We start from the raw sequence: 26,081 nt of genomic DNA on the forward strand, positions 1-26,081 counted from the left end.
TAGCTAGTTTAAGGACTCTAAGCCTGTCCGTAATGTCGTCTAGCGTAGAGGAACTAAGGTTCTCTTCCAGCGACTCAATCCAAAATGCTGCCGCAGCCGTAATCGGCGCGATACATGCAAGGGGTTGTAATATAAAACCTTGTTGAACAAACATTTTCTTAAGGTAACCCTCTAATTTTTTATCCATTGGATCTGAGAAAGCACAGCTATCCTCCACCGGGATAGTGGTACGCTTAGCTAAAGTAGAAACTGCTCCCTCCACCTTGGGGACCGTTTGCCATAAGTCCCGAGTGGTGGCGTCTATTGGAAACATCTTTCTAAATATTGGAGGGGGTGAGAACGGCACACCGGGTCTATCCCACTCCTTAGTAACAATTTCAGTTAGTCTCTTAGGTATAGGAAAAACGTCAGTACTCGCCGGTACCGCAAAGTATTTATCCAACCTACACAGTTTCTCTGGTATTGCAACAGTGTTACAATCGTTGAGAGCTGCTAAGACCTCCCCTAGTAGTACACGGAGGTTCTCCAATTTAAATTTAAAATTTGAAATATCTGAGTCCAATCTGTTTGGATCAGAACCGTCACCCACAGAATGAAGCTCTCCGTCCTCATGCTCTGCGAGCTGTGACGCAGTATCAGACATGGCCCTAGCATTGTCAGCGCACTCTGTTCTCACCCCAGAGTGATCACGCTTGCCTCTTAGTTCAGGTAATTTAGACAAAACTTCAGTCATAACAGTAGCCATATCTTGTAATGTTATCTGTAATGGCCGCCCAGATGTACTAGGCGCCAAAATATCACGCACCTCCCGGGCGGGAGATGCAGGTACTGTCGCGTGAGGCGAGTTAGTCGGCATAACTCTCCCCTCGCTGTTTGGTGAAATTTGTTCACATTGTACAGATTGACTTTTATTTAAAGTAGCATCAATACAGTTAGTACATAAATTTCTATTGGGCTCCACCTTGGCATTGGAACAAATGACACAGATATCTTCCTCTGAGTCAGACATGTTTAACACACTAGCAAAAAACTTACAACTTGGTTATAATCTTTTTTAGCAAAAAACGTACTGTGCCTCAAAGAGGTACTAACGATTAAATGACAGTTGAAATAATGAACTGAAAAACAGTTATTGCATCAAATTTTAAAACAACACAACTTTTAGCAAAGGTTTGTTCCCATTAGTAAAAAACAACACTAATTAAATTTGTACATAAGAAAACAAAACAACGTTTTTTATACACAGTCACTATAAGAATTCTCACAGCTCTGCTGAGAGAATTTACCTCCCTTCAAAGAAGTTTGAAGACCCCTGAGATCTGTCAGAAATGAACCGGATCATGCAGGACATATAAAAGTAGCTGACTGGAATTTTTTGATGCGTAGCAAAGAGCGCCAAAAACGGCCCCTCCCTCTCCCACACAGCAGTGAAGAGAAACGAAACTGTCACAATTAAAGCAAAAAACTGCCAAGTGGAAAATAATGCCCAAACATTTATTCACACAGTACCTCAGCAATGTAAACGATTCTACATTCCAGCAAAAACGTTTAACATGAGAATAGTTATTAAAAGGATTAGTGACCTTAACACAGTAGTTCCGGTGAAATACCATCCCCAGAATACTGAAGTGTATACATACATGTCATTTTAACGGTATGGCAGGCTTTTCTCATCAATTCCATTCAGAAAATAAAAACTGCCACATACCTCAATGCAGATTCATCTGCCCGCTGTCCCCTGATCTGAAGCCTTTACCTCCCTCAGATGGTCGAGAACAGCAATATGATCTTAACGACTCCGGTTAAAATCATAGTAAAAAATCTCTGTCAGATTCTTCCTCAAACTCTGCCAGAGAAGTAATAACACGCTCCGGTGCTATTTTAAAATAACAAACTTTTGATTGAAGTCATAAAAACTAAGTATAATCACCATAGTCCTCTCACACATCCTATCTAGTCGTTGGGTGCAAGAGAATGACTGGGACTGACGTAGAGGGGAGGAGCTATATGCAGCTCTGCTGGGTGAATCCTCTTGCATTTCCTGTTGGGGAGGAGTTATATCCCAGAAGTAATGATGACCCGTGGACTGATCACACATAACAGAAGAAATACTCTTTTACATATTAATTAGTATATTGCACTCAGAGGAGCTTGTCTGTGGTTTATTTTCAGAATACTCTCTGGAATAACGAACTATGGGTAACTACAAAATTTGGGACTTTGTTATAAATTTGGACTTTTGAAACAATATTTGTCTTTATAAGATATGAAATAATCTTTTATGATCTTTTTAACATTTCTTTTTATAATGTTTTTATAATATGCATTTGTGTATTAAAAGTGTATATATATATAGCATAACCTCTAAAAGGAATCTTTTGGACTTTCTGTTTGCACTATAATTAAGCTAAAGATCCTCTTGATGTTAAGTGCATTTAGTTTACCCACACATCAAAAGATATGTTTGCTTGATAAAAAAATGTCTTACCTCCAATTGTTTCATCTGTGCCAAAGTGAGCCCTGTAGAAAAGTACCATTTCCAGCCAATAGACATGATACACAATGATAAGGCATACAACAAGGACAAGTGTAGCTCCCAATCCACATGCCAACTCGGTGATATATCTCGGTGTACCAACTGTATTTGTACAAACAGCATAAACATTATTAATATCAATAGGTTACACTTCTATAACTTGCAAGTTGATAAATTTACTTTAAAAAGGAGATTAAAGTTACTAATTGTAGTTGGTCAGATGGCACGCCACATACAAAAAAAGCTCAACATAAAACGTGCTTCACACCTAATGATGTGATTCAATGTAACTTTTTATATTTACAATAGTGTTCAATATCTCAATCAGTACCTGTGACTGAAAAGCAACAAGAGGCAATCGTGAAGGGTCATGTGCATGTGAACTTGCTCGGTAAAACTAAGTTGTTTTATTCACCAAAAGGTGCCAGATGATAGCGTGCATTCAGTGCTTCAGTAGCATCCAAATGTGGAATAAGGTGGCCGCTTACCACATTCAGCTATTTTCGGTGCCTCATTTTTTTATTGTGAATGTGCAATACACTAAGATCTGTGCAAATCCTGATCTTAATATGTTTTTCTTTCGCTAAAATAAATGTGTCTCCAAAAAGAACTGATTGCGCCAAGCGGCCACCTTCTTCCACGTACGGATGCTACCGCAGCATCTGAATGCACACCCCAGTAGTATCAAGTCCAAAGCACTATCCTTTTCATGTAGGATTTAGTGAAGATAAAAGCAGTGTGAATATCCAGTAAATGTGCATTCATTTTTGGAAGAATCAAAGAAAATAATGAAAATGGCATTTTTTGTTATTTTCTTTGCATTACCAAAAACTTGTATGAACGAAAACGAAAAAAAAAGAAGAGAAAAGAAAAGCGCTTTATTTTCTTTTAAAATTTTCGTTTGGTTTGATACTGTTTATGATGCAAGCACGCATTATCCAATAGATGCAAAAACCAGGAAGGAGCAGCAGAATAGATTGACAGTTTCTCTCAGCCTGTCAGTTTCTAGCCAACCAGCATTCTCAAGGGGAGGGAGCGAAGTCAAAGGGCGATTTTTTAACTTATTGCAGAGCTGCTCAGAGGCTCAGATCTGTTTTATTATTAGCAGTGCCAGTTACTGTGTGACTGTGCCCCCCTCACTGAGAGACATATTGAATAAATAGAATACAGCATTAGCAATAGCTTAATTAGCAAATAGCATTCCAATTAGCTTGCAAGGACATGACCAAGGGATGTCTCATTCTGAGCTAGATTACAAGTGGCAGCTGTTGCGCATGAGCAATATTGTTTTTTTTTGTTGTTTTTTTGTGCGCAATGAAAATAGTATACAAAGTTGAAAGAAAATGCGTTTGATTAAGCGCAATTGAATTTAACAAGCGACTTCATAGAGGAAAGAAAAAAGTTGCAACACAACATAACTATATAAAAGTACAGTTACACTCATATAAACACTATCTGATAAAAGAATATTTAAAACAATATTTTAAAAGTTAAAAGGGCTTAAAGATAGATGGCCACTTTATTAGGTACACCTGTTCAATTGCTTGGTAACACAAATTGCTAATCAGCCAATCATATGGCAGCAACTCAATGCATTTAGGCATCTAGTCATGGTGAAGATGACTTACTGAAGTTCAAACCGAGCATCAGAATGGGGAAGAAAGGGGATTTATGTGACTTTGAACATGGCATGGTTGTTGGTGCCAGATGGGCTGGTCTGAGTATTTCAAAAACTGTTGCTCTACTGAGATTTTCACGCACAACCATCTCTAGGGTCTACAGAGAATGGCCCAAAAAAGAGAAAATATCCAGAGAGTGGCAGTTGTGTGAACTTGTTGATATCAGAGGTCAGAGGAGAATGGGCAGACTGGTTCGCGATGATAGAAAGGCAACAGTAACTTAAATAACCACTCGTTACAACCAAGGTATGCAGAATACCATCTCTGAACGCATAACACGTCAAACCTTGAAGCAGATGGGCTACAGCAGCAGAAAACCACACCGGGTGCCACTCCTGTCAGCTAAGAACAGTAAACTTAGGCTACAATTCACACAGGCTCACCAAACTTGGACAATAGAAGATTGGAAAAACGTTGCCTGGTCTGAGGAGTCTCAATTTCACTTGCGACATTCAAATGGTAGGGTCAGAATTTGTCATAAACAACATGAAAGCATGGATCCATCCTGCCTTGTATCAACGGTTCAGGCTGGTGGTGGTGGTGTAATGGTGTGGGGGATATTTTCTTGGCACACTTTGGGCCCCTTAGTACTAGTTGAGCATCGTTTAAATGCCACAGCCTACCTGAGTATTGTTGCTGACCATGTCCATCCCTTTATGACTACAGTGTACCCATCATCTGATGGCTACTTCCAGTAGGATAATGCACCATGTCACAAAGCTCAAATAATCTCCAACTGGTTTCTTGAACATGACCATGAGTTCACTGTACTCCAATGGCCTCCACAATCATCAGATATCAAACCAATAGAGCACCTTTGGAATGGGAGATTCGCATCAAGGATGTGCAGCCGAAAAATCTGCAGCAACTGCGTGATGCTATCATGTCAATACGGACCAAAATCTCTAAGGAATGTTTCCAACTCCTAATTGAATCTATGCCACAAAGAATTAAGGCAGTTCTGAAGACAAAAGGGGTATATATAAATATGTGTATGTATGTACTGTATATTTATATATATACAGTATCTCAAAAAAGTGAGTACACCCCTCACATTTTTGTAAATATATTTCATGTGACCACACTGAAGAAATTACACTTTGCTACAATTTAAAGTAGTATACTGCATGATAGAAATTAGAGTTTAATAAAAGATGATCCTTAAACACAAAATATAAAACTATATTTTGGTTGTTTGTTGCATCTTTAAATATATGCATGGTTTAAAAGATGAAATACAGATCATAGTTTCTATCATGGACACATTCAGCCCATTAAAAACAACATTCCCTACACTTTTCACTACTTTCTAAAATGCTTTACAGTTAATTATTGCAACATCAGGTATAGAATGGCTGCAATGCTTTCCACTACCCAGCAAAGCATACTTCCATGATCACTTGATTGTGGCACATTGTGGATAAATAATTATATGACACACTAAAAAACCTGCAGTTTTAAATTATGTCATGTTTCATCAAAAACATGCATTTTCCCTCTTTAACTATACCAATGCTAAATGACAGGCATTGCGTGGAAACTTAGCAAGTGTAGGGTAGGTATAAGAAGCAATTTGAAGCTTAAAACTCCCTATTACTTGCACTGTCAAGATTGGACTTATGTCTGCTTCAGAGTGATACACTTTTTTAAATTTAGGAAGAAGAATTGATTGTATTATGTTGAACCTTATGGGAAATATCCAACAAGCAATTTTAAAGAACAGAGTACCTCTAGAGAATGTTAGGATTTCAAATGGGATATTGACTTGCTAGAGTTCATAGCAGAAGGGTAGCAAGAGTTCACACAGTCATTTATACAAAAGGTGATAATAGGCTTAAGGTCAAAATATGTCAAGAAACACCAAATCTGAGAACACTAATTAGAACTGTGCTCTGGAATCATATTGACCAGTTATGGTTTTGCACTGACACTTACCAATATGTGCTATAAAGGTTAAATCAAATTTTTTAACTTAAGAAACAAAAAAATATCAAATTTGAAACTGATTAAAGTGAAAAACATTGAACAAAACAGAAAAATAGGATATCAATGATAGATGCCAATTATAAATGCACACTATAAATACATACATACACATTATATAAATAAATATATATACAGTATCTCACAAAAGTGAGTACATCCCTTACATTTTTGTAAACATTTTATTATATCTTTTCATGTGACAACACTGAAGAAATGACACTTTGCTACAATGTAAAGTAGTGAGTGTGCAGTCAGTATAACAAGGGTAAGTTATTTATAAGATGTAATTTGCACTATATGTTTATTTTTCTTAGGACTGGGATAACATCCCCGAAACGTCACTATGCCTGTTGAATAAAAACTTTTAAGGATTATAAGTCCCAGCGAGTGCTTCCTACTTTGGTCTGCATATCTACATTTTGAATGCACTCCTGGTGGCTGAGGACTGTAAAAGGTGAGTGCAGAGCTCTCTGGACATTGTTTATATATATTGTTACAAGTCTAAACACATCCGAGTGTCAACTTTTACTGCCAGTACATTGATGACATACTGCTTATATGGAAAGGTGATGAGATGGCACACTAAATGAGTGGGTGACGATCTTTAACCACTCTGACTGCCCAACCAAGCTGAAAATCTCTGTTAGTAGGACAACCATAGACTTCTTGGACTTATGCATCTTTAAAGAGGATGGCCGATTGGGCACAACCCTGATCCATAAGGAGACAGACAGAAATTCGATATTGCACGCTAACAGCAGTCACCCGAGATCTTTAGTGAGAACCATACCTAAAGCCCAGATGTTGAGGGTAGTGAGAAACAATTCATCTGACAAACAGAAAATCACACAGCTACAACAAATGGAAGAAAAGTTTGCGGAAAGGGGCTACAAGAACGAAGATATCAGAGAGGCCAAGACCGATGCCATACAAGTGACACAAAAGGACTGTATGAATACCCCAAGAGTTAAGGATAACACCAAAAGGATGAATTTCCCCACCACTTATTCCCCACAACTTAGAAGGATGAATAAAGTACTAAGTAAGGAGTGGCATATCATCAAAAGCAATCCAGCATTACCATACTAGGATTATGAACCACCAAGTGTGGTTTCAAACTGGGCAAGAGCCTACGTGATATGCTGGTTCTAATAGATTCACAACACTGTTATAGAAGTCAGACATGGCTAAAATCCACCAAGAAGGGATCCTACAAATGTCCCAGTTGTGTCACCTGCCACTCTATGGTCAAGGCAATAGCTTCAGACACCTCCACACCAACAGAAGATATCCAATCAAGCATTACTTGAACATGCACTACTCCATATGTTATATATATGTTAAGTTGCATTTGCGGGCTGTTTTACGTGGGTAAGATCTCTGATGATATAAAGAAGAGAATGGTGAATCACCGGAGTGCCATCCGGACAGCTATAGAAAAATGAGACAGTGACCAATCGGTGGCGAGACACTTTGCTCAGAAATGACATACTGTCAAGGACCTTAGATTTCAACTAATTGATCATGTTCCTCAACTACTTAGAGGTGGTGATAGGAACAAACGACTACTACAAACTGAGGAACGTTGGATCCATAAATTGTATACTGTCCATCCAAGAGGACTTAACGCAAGTATTGACTGGCATTGTTTCTTGTAACATATTATTACCATGTGAGACAGATTATATCTACATCCCTAACTGTTATGTCTTGTTACTATATGCTTTAGGACTAGAATAATTATATGGGGTAAGGTCATATCTGCATTATCCTCATATTACCCATGACAAGTTTATGACATCCGCTGATATTTTGCTATTTTTTTAATTCAGATTTGTAGTAGTGATCTAATATCTTATCTTATATCTGACATTTTATTCTGCCGTTGGGGGCCCACACTAGCTACCAGTTCTTCCTTTTTTGTCATTTTTGTCTTGTAGCCTCCAACTGACATGCCCTTAGCAGGCTATTTAGTCTTTTGTCCTATTGATATGACACCACAGCCCTCTATTATATGATGAAAAACCATGATTGTTATCTCCTCCCTAGGATATTTACCCTTATGTATATAAATATTTTACAATCATTTGTACTACTATTGCCATTCTATCTTATTTTACCTTTTTTGTCAATATGTATACTATGTTTAAAATGAGCTATCCACCATCAGTACCACTATATGTATGTGCAGCCCCAACTGGGAGCAGAAGCAATATACTGTCTATGTAGATATCTGACTGTAGGCTCTAACTGACCACGATATCTTCATATGCCTGTATACAGGGAGACATGGCACTGCTAAGTTAGTGATACAGCTGTCCCCTAATCCCTAACTAGCTAGTATATAGGAGTTAGATATTGCTTGTCATACCTGCCTGTTTTAATAGATCAAGCGTGCTAAGCTGGTCCTGCTATCAGACTAACAACCCCTGTGTGCACAATTTCTATGGAGCGGAGTTACATACAAATAATAAGTTACTCTCCTTTCTATTAGTTAATATACATAGCGCCCATACATTGTCCCTTGCACATATAAACAAGCAGCTAGAACTGCACAGCACGTTATCTGATAACTATACTTTTAATAGCAATCAGTTTGACGCATAATATCATTTGTCACTTTAGCTGCCTATACACGCCTACTATGGGCATGTCTTTGACGTCACATGCATAAGGAGATGGGTCTGAAGCCCCATAAACTTACAACAATTCACTCCAGCGGAGAGACTGTAAACACAGCTAGACTAAGCTATCTTCCTTACAGAAAAAACATGGGCCCAAAGACCATGAAAGAATACACAAATAGCACTCTTGTAGTCCTCTGTCACATACTATGTATGTATGTTAAATAGAAAGATGGAGTACCAAATGGTAAGGGGAGTACGCTTGAATAATTAAAACATAACTTTTATTAATTACGCAAAAAAACAGGAGATAAAATAAAGGGATGTGCAATTAAAAACAGTAGCTACCTGGGGAGTGATAAATCATATATCTTTTATCACTATAATGTCAAAATGTGACAGTTCGCGGTTGTAGTGTAAATGGGGTATATACAATTAAATATAAAGTATACTGACCCTCTGCAATTCCAAGGATAACACCTTTACTCCGTGCTTATTGTATGCACATTAGAGTAGATTATTTTATTTGTGTTAATCACAGGTTTGTTGCAGAGTAAGAATAATCCCAGTTATTAGTTTGTTACCCCAAGATACCTTGTAAGTATTGGAATTTTTAATAATATAGAGCATATACTTGAGGGCATGAAATGAGTTGTTGATTCAACAGTCAGTGTACTTGATGCATACTTGAGTATTCATTTTTATCTGTATATTATTACTCAGACTGCAATGTAATACCTTGACCAAGGATAGTATATATAACTGATCCTATGTTTATTAGGCGATTGGTTCAAATCACTTTTTCTTCATATGTAGTGATTATCAGATAGAGTTAATAATTCACCATTTATAACACTTTGTTTAGTAAGGTATGTATTGATAACTCTACTGAAACTACTGGCAAGATAGATTCGTATATATACCACCCAGAGCACTTGCTAGCAAGAGTCTTACAGACAGCTTAAATTTGTTAAATATATGTTATAGTTGCCACAAAGTTTCATTACTTAAACTAAAGCTTGTGTCTGCTTCTGTTCGCTGAGTATGCTGTCTGCGTGATTATAACACTGACTCTAGCTGTTTGTTTTTGCTGTTATAACGTTAATAGTTAAATTCAATCATGGATGTGTATATCTAAGGTTATTATTTATACTTATCCTCAGATTTTAACAGTGTATGTTACAGCTAAATAAGTATACCGTGTATACAGTTTTATCTTGCTGTTGTGAACCCTAAGGTTATAACCGTTATAAGACTTCAGTTAACTGAATCTACAGCAGGAGTAATTGTATTGCTAACTCACAGCTGTGTTGCTTGTATCTGTGTGGTTAGTGCAGCAGTTAAGAAGTTTCTATGCAGATTATCTGCAGCGATATTTGTCTAATAACTTTGCTTACCCACCAGAATTGAGCATTGCTCTGTTAATAAGTATTCAGTTATTTTAAAAGTACAGCCTGTGTGTATAGCTGCGCTGCTGATATTTAGCTGTTAGAATAATTTGTTGAAGTCATCATGCTATTTGAAACATAGTGGCCTAGATTTGGAGTTCGGCGGTAGCCGTCAAAACCAGCGTTAGAGGCTCCTAACGCTGGTTTTGGCCGCCCGCTGGTATTTGGAGTCAGTGATTAAAGGGTCTAACGCTCACTTTTCAGCCGCGACTTTTCCATACCGCAGATCCCCCTACGCCATTTGCGTATCCTATGTTTTCAATGGGATCTTTCTAACGCCGGTATTTAGAGTCGTTTCTGAAGTGAGCGTTAGAGCTCTAACGACAAAACTCCAGCCGCCTGAAAATAGCAGGAGTTAAGAGCTTTCTGGCTAACGCCGGTTCATAAAGCTCTTAACTACTGTACCCTAAAGTACACTAACACCCATAAACTACCTATGTACCCCTAAACCGAGCTCCCCCCACATCGCCGCCACTCGATTAAAATTTTTAACCCCTAATCTGCCGACCGCCACCTACGTTATACTTATGTACCCCTAATCTGCTGCCCCTAACCCCGCCGACCCCTGTATTACATTTATTAACCCCTAACCTGCCCCCCACAACGTCGCCGCCAGCTACTTAAAATAATTAACCCCTAATCTTCCGACCGCAAAGCGCCGCCACCTACGTTATCCCTATGTACCCCTAATCTGCTACCCCTAACACCGCCGACCCCTATATTATATTTATTAATCCCTAATCTGCCCCCCTCAACGTCGCCGACACCTGCCTACACTTATTAACCCCTAATCTGCCGAGCGGACCTGAGCGCTACTATAATAAAGTTATTAACCCCTAACCCGCCTCACTAACCCTATAATAAATAGTATTAACCCCCTAATCTGCCCTCCCTAACATCGCCGACACCTAACTTCAATTATTAACCCCTAATCTGACGACCGGAGCTCACCGCTATTCTAATAAATTGATTAACCCCTAAAGCTAAGTCTAACCCTAACACTAACACCCCCCTAACTTAAATATAATTTACATCTAACGAAATAAATTAACTCTTATTAAATAAATGATTCCTATTTAAAGCTAAATACTTACCTGTAAAATAAATCCTAATATAGCTACAATATAAATTATAATTATATTATAGCTATTTTAGGATTAATATTTATTTTACAGGCAACTTTGTATTTATTTTAACTAGGTACAATAGCTATTAAATAGTTAAGAACTATTTAATAGTTACCTAGTTAAAATAATAACAAATTTACCTGTAAAATAAATCCTAACCTAAGATATAATTAAACCTAACACTACCCTATCAATAAAATAATTAAATAAACTACCTACAATTACCTATAATTAACCTAACACTACACTATCAATAAATTAATTAAACACAATTCCTACAAATAAATACAATTAAATAAACTAGCTAAAGTACAAAAAATAAAAAAGAACTAAGTTACAAAAAATAAAAAAATATTTACAAACATAAGAAAAATATTACAACAATTTTAAACTAATTACACCTACTCTAAGCCCCCTAATAAAATAACAAAGCCCCCCAAAATAAAAAATTCCCTACCCTATTCTAAATTAAAAAAGTTACAAGCTCTTTTACCTTACCAGCCCTGAACAGGGCCCTTTGCGGGGCATGCCCCAAGAATTTCAGCTCTTTTGCCTGTAAAAGAATAAATACAATACCCCCCCCCCCAACATTACAACCCACCACCCACATACCCCTAATCTAACCCAAACCCCCCTTAAATAAACCTAACACTAAGCCCCTGAAGATCTTCCTACCTTGTCTTGACCATCCAGGTATCACCGATCCGTCCTGGCTCCAACATCTTCATCCAACCCAAGCGGGGGTTGGCGATCCATCATCCAGTGCTGAAGAGGTCCAGAAGAGGCTCCAAAGTCTTCCTCCTATCCGGCAAGAAGAGGACATCCGGACCGGCAAACATCTTCTCCAAGCGGCATCTTCGATCTTCTTCCATCCGGTGCGGAGCGGGTCCATCTTGAAGCAGGCGACGCGGATCCATCCTCTTCTTCCGTTGTCTCCCGACTAATGACGGTTCCTTTAAGGGACGTCATCCAAGATGGCGTCCCTCGAATTCCGATTGGCTGATAGGATTCTATCAGCCAATCGGAATTAAGGTAGGAATTTTCTGATTGGCTGATGGAATCAGCCAATCAGAATCAAGTTCAATCCGATTGGCTGATCCAATCAGCCAATCAGATTGAGCTCGCATTCTATTGGCTGATCGGAACAGCCAATAGAATGCGAGCTCAATCTGATTGGCTGATTGGATCAGCCAATCGGATTGAACTTGATTCTGATTGGCTGATTCCATCAGCCAATCAGAAAATTCCTACCTTAATTCCGATTGGCTGATAGAATCCTATCAGCCAATCGGAATTCGAGGGACGCCATCTTGGATGACGTCCCTTAAAGGAACCGTCATTAGTCGGGAGACAACGGAAGAAGAGGATGGATCCGCGTCGCCTGCTTCAAGATGGACCCGCTCCGCACCGGATGGAAGAAGATCGAAGATGCCGCTTGGAGAAGATGTTTGCCGGTCCGGATGTCCTCTTCTTGCCGGATAGGAGGAAGACTTTGGAGCCTCTTCTGGACCTCTTCAGCACCGGATGATGGATCGCCAACCCCCGCTTGGGTTGGATGAAGATGTTGGAGCCAGGACGGATCAGTGATACCTGGATGGTGAAGACAAGGTAGGAAGATCTTCAGGGGCTTAGTGTTAGGTTTATTTAAGGGGGGTTTGGGTTAGATTAGGGGTATGTGGGTGGTGGGTTGTAATGTTGGGGGGGGGGGTATTGTATTTATTCTTTTACAGGCAAAAGAGCTGAAATTCTTGGGGCATGCCCCGCAAAGGGCCCTGTTCAGGGCTGGTAAGGTAAAAGAGCTTGTAACTTTTTTAATTTAGAATAGGGTAGGGAATTTTTTATTTTGGGGGGCTTTGTTATTTTATTAGGGGGCTTAGAGTAGGTGTAATTAGTTTAAAATTGTTGTAATATTTTTCTTATGTTTGTAAATATTTTTTTATTTTTTGTAACTTAGTTCTTTTTTATTTTTTGTACTTTAGCTAGTTTATTTAATTGTATTTATTTGTAGGAATTGTGTTTAATTAATTTATTGATAGTGTAGTGTTAGGTTAATTGTAGGTAATTGTAGGTAGTTTATTTAATTATTTTATTGATAGGGTAGTGTTAGGTTTAATTATATCTTAGGTTAGGATTTATTTTACAGGTAAATTTGTTATTATTTTAACTAGGTAACTATTAAATAGTTCTTAACTATTTAATAGCTATTGTACCTAGTTAAAATAAATACAAAGTTGCCTGTAAAATAAATATTAATCCTAAAATAGCTATAATATAATTATAATTTATATTGTAGCTATATTAGGATTTATTTTACAGGTAAGTATTTAGCTTTAAATAGGAATCATTTATTTAATAAGAGTTAATTTATTTCGTTAGATGTAAATTATATTTAAGTTAGGGGGGTGTTAGTGTTAGGGTTAGACTTAGCTTTAGGGGTTAATACATTTATTAGAATAGCGGTGAGCTCCGCTCGGCAGATTAGGGGTTAATAATTGAAGGTAGGTGTCGGCGATGTTAGGGAGGGCAGATTAGGGGTTAATACTATTTATGATAGGGTTAGTGAGGCGGATTAGGGGTTAATAACTTTATTATAGTAGCGCTCAGGTCCGCTCGGCAGATTAGGGGTTAATAAGTGTAGGCAGGTGTCGGCGACGTTGAGGGGGGCAGATTAGGGGTACATAGGGATAACGTAGGTTGCAGCGGTTTACGGAGCGGCAGATTAGGAGTTAAAAAAAATATGCAGGGGTCAGCGATAGCGGGGGCGGCAGATTAGGGGTTAATAAGTGTAAGGTTAGGGGTGTTTAGACTCGGGGTACATGTTAGAGTGTTAGGTGCAGACGTAGGAAGTGTTTCCCCATAGGAAACAATGGGGCTGCGTTAGGAGCTGAACGCTGCTTTTTTGCAGGTGTTAGGTTTTTTTTCAGCTCAAACAGTCCCATTGTTTCCTATGGGAGAATCGTGCACGAGCACGTTTTTGAGGCTGGCCGCGTCCGTAAGCAACTCTGGTATCGAGAGTTGCATTTGCGGTAAAAATGCTCTACGCTCCTTTTTTGGAGCCTAACGCAGCATTTGTTTGAACTCTCGATACCAGAGTTAAATTTATGGTGCGGCCAGAAAAAAGCCAGCGGAGCGTTAACAGCCCTTTTACCGCCAAACTCCAAATCTAGGCCAGTGTGTCTACAAACACCTAAGTCAAGGTCTCTAGTAATATAGACAAGCGTATTTGTCTGTACAAATGTAATCTATGTTGTGCTCTTCATTTATATAAGTCTGTACAATTATTATTAACAAGGTATTGTACTATCATAGTTCTGTAGTACCTAAACAGCGTCTCATAACAATTCTAGATAATGGTTGTTCATATATATTCGAGAACGTTAAGGTCTAACAAAAGAAAAGAATAAACAACACCTATTGCCCCAGGTTTTAAGCTAGCCCTAACAAACACAGGAGCTCCCTGACTCCTCACCAATTCCCTAACATGTTTCGCTGTGTTAACGGCTTTCTCAAAGGGGGTGTCACATTTTGACATTATAGTGATAAAAGATATATGATTTATCACTCCCCAGGTAGCTACTGTTTTAATTGCACATCCCTTTATTTTATCTCCTGTTTTTTTTGCGTAATTAATAAAAGTTATGTTTTAATTATTCAAGCGTACTCCCCTTACCATTTGGTACTCCATCTTTCTATTTAACATACATACATAGTATGTGACAGAGGACTACAAGAGTGCTATTTGTGTATTCTTTCATGGAACAGAGAGGCTACTCCTTTGCAACTATTCAAAAAGCCCACAAATTAGCTAGGGACACTGAGAGGAGTACTCTACTCAAAACGAAAGGAGAGAAACCTGCTGATAAACGGATGACCTGTACCATGACATATTCACCCAACATTGGGATTGTAGCAAGATCGGTGAGGGACCATTGGGACCTATTGACGTCAGACCAACAGCTACCATTTAAAGATTTTTCCCCACCAAGAATGGGATATAAAAGAGGACGCAACCTCCAAGACATGTTAATGATTACTGACCCAAGACACGCCTACATCAAGGACACATGGTTAAAATCCAAGAGACAGGGTTGTTTTAAGTGCCTGGGTTGCACAACGTGCAACTCGATGATACAAAGCAAAACCTTTCACCATCCACATACCACCAAGAGTTTTAAGATCCAACACCATCTAACGTGTTCTACTCCGTTTGTGGTCTATCTGTTGAATTGTACATGTGGGAAGTACTATGTCGGTAAGACGGACGATGACATCAAGAAGAGGATGGCTAACCATCGGAGTGCCATCAGGACAGCAATCAAGGATGGTACATCGGAACAACCAGTGGCATGCCACTTTGTACAGATGAAACATACGGTGAAGGATTTACGCTTTATACTTATTGACCATGTACCAACATTGCCACGGGGAGGTAACAGAAAGAACAGGCTCCTTCAAATTGAAGCCAAATGGATCCATAGACTTGGAACGGTACACCCTGGTGGACTAAATGCAAATCTGGACTGGCACTGCTTTTTATAAGTCCTGGCAGAACGGATATGATATATCCAGATATACCATTTAATGATGAGAGTCCATGTAGTTCCATGGGTGCCCTGATGGGTACACTGAGAGTCCACGTTGTCCATCCCATATTTGGGGATTACTATGCTCCAAGAGATTTGAAGTTGATTGACGAAGTTCTACCCTCCACTGTAGCAATAATCAGGAGTTTGAGCCATAATGGTACATTATCCTATTGAGGTGAGGATATATTTTATCTATTGTTTATGGGTAATTGGATCAAAGCCCTTTTTCTAAATCTTTATTATGTCCATTTGACTAATGACTGATGTAGATACTTTATTTACTGATCTTAACCCCCCCCCCTTTCTCTGCCATATTGTATGGGTTGATTTACCTTTACTATCCATCATAGTCCCAATGTTAGTGTTGGGATGATAATGATATTGAATAGGGGGCAGTGTACACACATTGGTAGTATTCTACACAGATTACCTATAGATGGGACATACTAAGGCTATATGTGACTAAGTTCCTGTCAGACTAATTCTTGCATGGTTCCAGATCCCCAGATTTAGTGCCAGATTGATTATCTTATTCTGATATATTATGTCCATTCTCAACTGTTTCTTTTTTCACTGTTTCTTAGAAAAATGGCTTTAATATGATGGGGTGGCACCCTTCTTTTTATAGGGACCACAGCCAGATTGCAGGTAATCACTATAAGCGGTTACTTCTGACAGCTGCTAACTGAGTCAGCTCTCAGTGAACACGCCATAGTGAATGAGCAAGGTAATTGCTTAAAGTAATTGGCTAATATCAATAACAATATATCGTTTAGTCCTACATTGAATACAATGAGACTGTGTCAGCTGCCTACATAGCACTGTATGTACGATACGGGGTTGCCATGGCAGCCTGCTGCTGTCACTCAGATGTTAGCCCCGCTCTGACAAAGCAAGTCAGACTGCGATAGGTTGCCATGGCAACACATAACATGGCTCTATTCAGAGCGCACTGATCCGGAAGTAACCCGGATGCTCACACGCCCTCCTGTGACCACGCTGGATTCAGCGTGCATGGCGGATTTCGTACTTAGCCTCGCAACTCCCATATAAGCTATAAACAAGTAAGCAGCCATCTTGCAGTTGTACTAAATGAAATATATACCTCTTATGCTCATATTTTTTGCTGTAAGATAGAGTTAGAGATGTTGACTACGCTGACTTGTGCCTGGTTCCATGACCACTCATATCGTTATCACTGTTATACACAATTGTGCCACACTAGATAGTCATTATCTCTACATATATTTTATTGTTAATATTATATACCATGATGGTATCACACATGAGTGAAATGTTTATTGTTAATATACATTTGTTAAGATACATCTCTTATTGATTTACACTGATGTATTTTGATTGGCTGATTATGTGATGGGGGAGGGGTTTAATTTGTTATATAACACTGTTTGATTCACTGTTTGGGTTGTCTGAGGAAGGGGTGAATGCCCCGAAACGTCACTACCAATAAATAGTTATTGTATTTAAATCCAGTGAGTGCTTATCCTTATCTTGATTATATATATATATATATATATATATACCTACATACACACAAACATATTTGTAGCAATAATATTGTATATATAACTTTGCAAAGAAATAGAAACAGAAGCATACCAGAGAAGATAATTAAATCCAAAAAAAAGAAAAAGAAAGAAAAAAGAAAAATACTTGGTATAGTAAAAAGATAAATACAGGAATGTCTTGTCATTGCATTTACCTTTTTGTTTCACAATTGCTCGCCTAGAGTCTGTTCCTAACTTGTTTCTTGCTGAACATGTATAGTTGCGCTTCAGCTCCTCAAGAGTGATTTTTGTAATGCTCAGATCCTTGTTTATGGTCTTGGCTCCAGCTATCTCATCTTTCACACTAAGAAAGTAATTGGAAAACACTTTACCAGCGTGTCTTGCCCATAGGATGTGGCAGAGAATTAAACTTACACTATTCTTTTTACATCAAGCATATAGTTTAAAAAGAAAATGTCTAAAGTGCCAGATGAATCATTTCCACATAACACAATTTGATAATAATAAGACTAAACTATATTTCAAACATTTTTGTACAGAATATATTATTAACTATATACAACACTCTAATAAATGCAACACACTGGCATGGATTCAATATGTTAACCTTTTGGGACATGGCTTTTCACAATATCTGTTTCAACCCAGCAGTATTCAAAAGCAGCATTTTCAAATGTATGTGATTTATGCAGCATTTTGGATAAAACATAATTTATGCTTACCTGATAAATTCCTTTCTTCTGTAGTGTGATCAGTCCACGGGTCATCATTACTTCTGGGATATTACTCCTCCCCAACAGGAAGTGCAAGAGGATTCACCCAGCAGAGCTGCATATAGCTCCTCCCCTCTACGTCACTCCCAGTCATTCGACCAAGGACCAACGAGAAAGGAGAAGCCAAGGGTGTAGTGGTGACTGGAGTATAATTTAAAAAATATTTACCTGCCTTAAAAAACAGGGCGGGCCGTGGACTGATCACACTACAGAAGAAAGGAATTTATCAGGTAAGCATAAATTATGTTTTCTTCTGTTAAGTGTGATCAGTCCACGGGTCATCATTACTTCTGGGATACCAATACCAAAGCAAAAGTACACGGATGACGGGAGGGATAGGCAGGCTCTTTATACAGAAGGAACCACTGCCTGAAGAACCTTTCTCCCAAAAATAGCCTCCGAGGAAGCAAAAGTGTCAAATTTGGAAAAAGTATGAAGCGAAGACCAAGTTGCAGCCTTGCAAATCTGTTCAACAGAGGCCTCATTCTTAAAGGCCCAAGTGGAAGCCACAGCTCTAGTAGAATGAGCTGTAATTCTTTCAGGAGGCTGCTGTCCAGCAGTCTCGTAAGCTAAACGAATTATGCTACGAAGCCAAAAAGAAAGAGAGGTAGCAGAAGCCTTTTGACCTCTCCTCTGACCAGAGTAAACGACAAACAGGGAAGACGTTTGTCGAAATTCCTTAGTTGCCTGTAAGTAAAATTTTAGGGCACGAACTACATCCAGATTGTGCAGAAGACGTTCCTTCTTCGAAGAAGGATTTGGACACAAAGAAGGAACAACAATCTCTTGATTGATATTCCTGTTAGTGACTACCTTAGGTAAGAACCCAGGTTTAGTACGCAGAACTACCTTATCCGAATGAAAAATCAAATAAGGAGAATCACAATGTAAGGCTGATAACTCAGAGACTCTTCGAGCCGAGGAAATAGCCATTAAAAATAGAACTTTCCAAGATAACAACTTTATATCAATGGAATGAAGGGGTTCAAACGGAACGCCCTGTAAAACGTTAAGAACTAGGTTTAAACTCCATGGCGGAGCAACAGTTTTAAACACAGGCTTAATCCTGGCCAAAGCCTGACAAAAAGCCTGAACGTCTGGAACTTCTGACAGACGTTTGTGTAACAGAATGGACAGAGCTGAGATCTGTCCCTTCAATGAACTAGCAGATAAACCCTTTTCTAAACCTTCTTGTAGAAAAGACAATATCCTAGGAATCCTAACCTTACTCCAAGAGTAACCTTTGGATTCGCACCAATATAGGTATTTACGCCATATCTTATGGTAAATCCTTCTGGTAACAGGCTTCCTAGCCTGTATTAAGGTATCAATAACTGACTCAGAAAACCCACGTTTTGATAAAATCAAGCGTTCAATTTCCAAGCAGTCAGCTTCAGAGAAGTTAGATTTTGATGTTTGAAAAGTCTGACGACTTAAGAAATCCGCCTCCCAGTTCTCCACTCCCGGGATGTGGATTGCTGACAGGTGGCAAGAGTGAGACTCTGCCCAGCGAATTATCTTTGATACTTTCATCATTGCTAGGGAGCTTCTTGTCCCTCCCTGATGGTTGATGTAAGCTACAGTCGTGATGTTGTCCGACTGAAACCTGATGAACCCCAGAGTTGTCAACTGGGGCCAAGCCAGGAGGGCATTGAGAACTGCTCTCAATTCCAGAATGTTTATTGGTAGGAGACTCTCCTCCTGACTCCATTGTCCCTGAGCCTTCAGAGAATTCCAGACGGCACCCCAACCTAGAAGGCTGGCGTCTGTTGTTACAATTGTCCAGTCTGGCCTGCTGAATGGCATCCCCCTGGACAGATGTGGCCGAGAAAGCCACCATAGAAGAGAATTTCTGGTCTCTTGATCCAGATTCAGAGAAGGGGACAAGTCTGAGTAATCCCCATTCCACTGACTTAGCATGCACAGTTGCAGTGGTCTGAGGTGTAAGCGTGCAAAGGGTACTATGTCCATTGCCGCTACCATTAAGCCGATTACCTCCATGCATTGAGCCACTGACGGGTGTTGAATGGAATGAAGGGTGTGGCAAGCACTTTGAAGTCTTGATAACCTGTCTTCTGTCAGGTAAATCTTCATTTCTACAGAATCTATAAGAGTCCCCAGGAAGGGAACTCTTGTGAGTGGAACGAGTGAACTTTTCTTTTCGTTCACCTTCCATCCATGTGACCTTAGAAATGCCAGTACTAACTCTGTATGAGACTTGGCAGTTTGAAAGCTTGAAGCTTGTATCAGAATGTCGTCTAGGTACGGAGCTACCGAGATTCCCCGCGGTCTTAGTACCGCCAGAAGAGCACCCAGAACCTTTGTGAAGATTCTTGGAGCTGTAGCCAATCCGAATGGAAGAGCTACAAACTGGTAATGCCTGTCTAGGAAGGCAAACCTTAGGTACCGGTAATGATCTTTGTGAATCGGTATGTGAAGGTAAGCATCCTTTAAATCCACTGTGGTCATGTACTGACCCTTTTGGATCATGGGTAAAATTGTCCGAATAGTCTCCATCTTGAACGATGGAACTCTTAGGAATTTGTTTAGGATTTTTAAGTCCAGGATTGGTCTGAAAGTTCCCTCTTTTTTGGGAACCACAAACAGATTTGAGTAAAACCCTTGTCCCTGTTCCGACCGTGGAACTGGATGGATTACTCCCATTAATAAAAGCTCTTGTACGCAGCGTAGAAACGCCTCTTTCTTTGTTTGGTTTGTTGACAACCTTGACAGATGAAATCTCTCTCTTGGAGGAGAGTATTTGAAGTCCAGAAGGTATCCCTGAGATATTATCTCTAGCGCCCAGGGATCCTGGACATCTCTTGCCCAAGCCTGGGCGAAGAGAGAAAGTCTGCCCCCCACTAGATCCGATCCCGGATCGGGGGCCCTCAATTCATGCTGTTTTAGGGGCAGCAGCAGGTTTCCTGGCCTGCTTGCCCTTGTTCCAAGACTGGTTAGGTCTCCAGCCTTGTCTGTAGCGAGCAACAGATCCTTCTTGTTTTGGAGCAGAGGAAGTTGATGCTGTTCCTGCTTTGAAATTCCGAAAGGAACGAAAATTAGACTGTCTGGCCTTAGGTTTGGCCCTGTCTTGAGGCAGGGCGTGGCCCTTACCTCCTGTAATGTCAGCGATAATTTCTTTCAAACCAGGCCCAAATAAGGTCTGCCCTTTAAAAGGTATATTAAGTAATTTAGACTTAGAAGTAACATCAGCTGACCAGGATTTTAGCCACAGTGCTCTGCGTGCCTGAATGGCGAATCCTGAATTCTTAGCCGTAAGTTTAGTTAAATGTACTACGGCCTCCGAAATAAATGAATTAGCTAGCTTAAGGACTCTAAGCTTGTCCGTAATGTCATCCAGAGTAGCTGAACTAATGGTCTCTTCCAGCGACTCAAACCAGAATGCCGCCGCAGCCATGACCGGCACAATGCATGCAAGGGGTTGCAATATAAAACCTTGTTGAACAAACATTTTCTTAAGGTAACCCTCTAACTTTTTATCCATTGGATCTGAAAAGGCACAGCTATCCTCCACCGGGATAGTGGTACGCTTAGCTAAAGTAGAAACTGCTCCCTCCACCTTAGGGACCGTCTGCCATAAGTCCCGTGTGGTGGTGTCTATTGGAAACATTTTTCTAAATATCGGAGGGGGTGAGAACGGCACACCGGGTCTATCCCACTCCTTAGTAATAATTTCAGTTAGTCTTTTAGGTATAGGAAAAACGTCGGTACTCGTTGGTACCGCAAAATATTTATCCAACCTACACATTTTCTCTGGTATTGCAACTGTGTTACAATCATTCAGAGCCGCTAACACCTCCCCTAGTAATACACGGAGGTTCTCCAGCTTAAATTTAAAATTTGAAATATCTGAATCCAATCTGTTTGGATCAGAACCGTCAGCCGCAGACAGAAGCTCTCCGTCCTCATGTTCTGCAAGCTGTGACGCAGTATCTGACATGGCCCTAGTATTATCAGCGCACTCTGTTCTCACCCCAGAGTGATCACGCTTGCCTCTTAATTCTGGTAATATAGCCAAAACTTCAGTCATAACAGTAGCCATATCTTGTAATGTTATTTATAATGGCCGCCCAGATGTACTGGGCGCCACAATATCGCGCACCTCCCGAGCGGGAGATGCAGGTACTGACACGTGAGGCGAGTTAGTCGGCATAACTCTCCCCTCGCTGTTTGGTGAAATTTGTTCAATTTGTACAGATTGACTTTTATTTAAAGTAGCATCAATACAGTTAGTACATAAATTTCTATTGGGCTCCACTTTGGCATTAGCACAAATAGCACAGGTATCTTCCTCTGAATCAGACATGTTTAACACACTAGCAAATAAACTTGCAACTTGGAATACTATTCAAGTAAAATACTATGAAAACGTACTGTGCCTATAAGAAGCACAGAAGATTTATGACAGTTGAAGATTAATAAACTGAAAAAGTTATAGCATCAATCTTTGTAAACAACACAACTTTAGCAAAGGCTTGTTCCCATTAGCAAAAGACAACTAACCCTGATAGCAGAAAAAAAATTACAGAATAAACGTTTTTTATCACAGTCAACTACAATCTCACAGCTCTGCTGTGAATGATTACCTCCCTCAAACAAGTTTTTAAAACCCCTGAGTTCTGTAGAGATGAACCGGATCATGCAGGAAATACAATGAGCTGCTGACTGAAATTTTTTGATGCGTAGCAAAAGCGCCAAAAAATGGCCCCTCCCCCTCACACACAACAGTGAGAGAGATCAGAAACTGTCAGAAATTAGATCAAGCAACTGCCAAGTGGAAAAATAGTGCCCAAACATTTTATTCACCCAGTACCTCAGAAAATGAAAACGATTTTACATTCCAGCAAAGACGTTTAACATAAATTAAGAGTTGTTAAAAAGCCTGTTGCTAGTCCCTGCAAAATAGGCTAAAGTCTTGTGTACACAGTGTAATTCCAGTGAAGTACCATTCCCCAGAATACTGAAGTGTAAAATATACATACATGACATTATATCGGTATGGCAGGATTTTCTCATCAATTCCATTGTCAGAAAATAAAGGCTGCTACATCCCTCTTTGCAGATTAATCTGCCCGCTGTCCCCTGATCTGAAGTTTACCTCTCCTCAGATGGCCGAGAAACAGCAATATGATCTTAACTACTCCGGCTAAAATCATAGTAAAAACTCTGGTAGATTCTTCTTCAAACTCTGCCAGAGAAGTAATAACACACTCCGGTGCTATTATAAAATAACAAACTTTTGATTGAAGGTATAAAACTAAGTATAATCACCATAGTCCTCTCACACATCCTATCTAGTCGTTGGGTGCAAGAGAATGACTGGGAGTGACGTAGAGGGGAGGAGCTATATGCAGCTCTGCTGGGTGAATCCTCTTGCACTTCCTGTTGGGGAGGAGTAATATCCCAGAAGTAATGATGACCCGTGGACTGATCACACTTAACAGAAGAAATAATCATAAATGGTGTGTATAACATTCTTGGATCTTAGCTTTATGCCATAACTTTACAACATAAGAGTATGCAATGTTTGCTCTGTAGAGGAAGTAATAAATAAGAAATAATACAGGCCTTCAAAATTCATGAACCCTGGCTACAGCAATTATTGAACAATGTATTTGACCACATCAATACATTTGTCCTCTAATATTCTTGGATATTATCTCTATACAACTATGAGACTTTAAAGGGACATAAAACCTAAAAGGTTTGTTTCTTGATTCAATTAGAGTAATTTGAAAAAAGGTTCCAATTCACTTCTATTAAAACATTTGCTTTGTTCTCTTGGCATTCTTTGTTGAAGAGATACCTGGGTAGGTAGTGTGCACATCTGGTTCACTATGTGGCACGGAAAAGTACTGCCATCTAGTGCTCTTGCAAATGTAAAATATTCTTGCAAAACTGCTGTCATAAAGTGCTGATGACATGTGTATGCTCCTGAGCTTATCTCCTTGGTTTTCAAAAGAAGATATCAAGAGCACAAATAGAATTTGCTAATATAAGTAAATTGTAAGGTTGTTTAAAATGGCATTGTCTATCTGAATAATGAAAGAAAAAACATAAATTATGCTTACCTGATAATTTCCTTTTCTTCCGTTGGAAAGAGTCCACAGCTGCATTCATTACTTTTGGGAAATAAGAACCTGGCCACCAGGAGGCGGCAAAGACACCCCAGCCAAAGGCTTAAATACTCCTCCCACTTCCCTCATTCCCCAGTCATTCTGCCGAGGAACAAGGAACAGTAGAAGAAACATCAGGGTGAAAAGGTGCCAGAAGAACACAACTAAGACGCCCCACATAAAAAAATAAGCGGGGGGCTGTGGACTTCACAGCCGCATTCATTACTTTTGGGAAAACCATACCCAAGCTAAAGAGGGCTAAAGAGGGCACTGAATGCCAAAATGGGAGGGTACAATTTGCAACCCATTCTGAGAGCACCAAGCCTGAAACCACTACCCAACAAAAACCCTGCTTCGTCCGAAGCCGAGAAAACTTTAAAAAGGAAAGGCCCCAAGGACACTGACCAGCAGATAGTCCAGAAGCCTAGCTAGAAACCGCAAAATCGGACTCAACTGAGCCAACAGTCCCTCCAGGAGACACCGTCGCCCAACAGTTGGTCTCCCACTGCTCACCCCTCACTAAAGAGGGGAACACCAGCCTAAAGTCCCCAAGGGAAAGGGCAAGGAAGAACCGAGGGGAAACCAAAAGGTCACCACAAAATTCATAAAAGGAAAACCCCCAATAGTGAGCCCAGCTCACAAAGATCCAAATGGATCCTGACAGACAAGGGGAGGCTACGCCCAGACCAAGCAGAAACCAGAGGTTTAGGACTAACATCTAAGCAGAGAAACCCTTCTCTCAAAAACAAAAGACAACTGAAGACGGAGTCCTCACATCATCAGAACTAAGAATACTAATGTATTCAGACAAAAAAGAAAGTGTAACAGACCCGGACGAAAAACCCTGAGTCAAGAACACGCAGCCATCATCAGGATGGCACAGAAGAATACTTGCTGGGAAGTAAAAAGTGGCCAGCAAGAGAACAGAGTGCAAAAGAAAACTCTCAGACAGAGGACACTCTCTAGGCAATCGAAGCCGCCAGACCTACACACAGGGCTCCAAAAGGGGAAGCACAAAACCTCAACGATGCCCACTGCACCCCCAAGAGAGCTACTATGCCAACCTAGATCCTGAAGATGACAACACATCTCAGAACCCACTCCCAGCCAGGTCAGCCCAAGCATCAGCAGGTTTGAAACAAGGTAACAGAAGAACCCCAACACCAGCTCAAAAACAAGCGGAAGAATGGCCACTCCTTAGAAACAGACGACAAGGCTGTAGACCCAAAGGAATCTAACAAAAGGCCAACTATAGTCAACACAGAGCCAGCAAGACTCTAGATGGAACGTAACAATCCAGAGAAAAACACCCCTCTCTGAAAGGTTAACTCTCAGTTCCAACCTCCTGAATCAAAGAGAATCCCTAGAAAAAGGACCAAACCTTCATAAGAAGGTGAATAAGCCCCCCACTGTAAGAAAAGGGATGGGGCCAAAAAGGCAGAGCACCTGCCCACAAGACACAGAGCCACAGGCTAAAGGAGAGATCAATCTCCAAAGCAGATGAAATTAACTTGCTAACACACATCCAATGTGCAATAGCTGCAGCAGAGACACTGCAAACCCATTCGCCTGCAGAGCAGTGAATCCATAAGGTTACCACAGCAAGCTGACCAAGGGAAACCAACCATAAAGGCGTAAGTCCAGCCCAATGAGCATCAG

General features: G+C 39.9%; 1 protein-coding gene across 3 annotated transcripts in view; it reads right to left on the reverse strand.

Annotated features, from left to right (window-relative positions):
• The window catches only part of IL1RAP (interleukin 1 receptor accessory protein), a 524,293-nt gene that overhangs the window by 39,926 nt on the left and 458,286 nt on the right, over nucleotides 1–26,081 (reverse strand). For all 3 annotated transcript variants that reach the window (XM_053710238.1, XM_053710239.1, XM_053710241.1), the window contains exons 8-9: nucleotides 17,710–17,858; nucleotides 2,489–2,638 (exon numbers count right to left, since the gene is read on the reverse strand). In XM_053710238.1, coding sequence (XP_053566213.1) covers nucleotides 2,489–2,638; nucleotides 17,710–17,858 — 299 coding nt within the window. The remainder of the gene's footprint in view (nucleotides 1–2,488; nucleotides 2,639–17,709; nucleotides 17,859–26,081) is intronic.

This window comes from Bombina bombina, chromosome 4, assembly GCF_027579735.1.
Source record: "Bombina bombina isolate aBomBom1 chromosome 4, aBomBom1.pri, whole genome shotgun sequence".
Taxonomy (NCBI): Eukaryota; Metazoa; Chordata; class Amphibia; order Anura; family Bombinatoridae; genus Bombina; species Bombina bombina.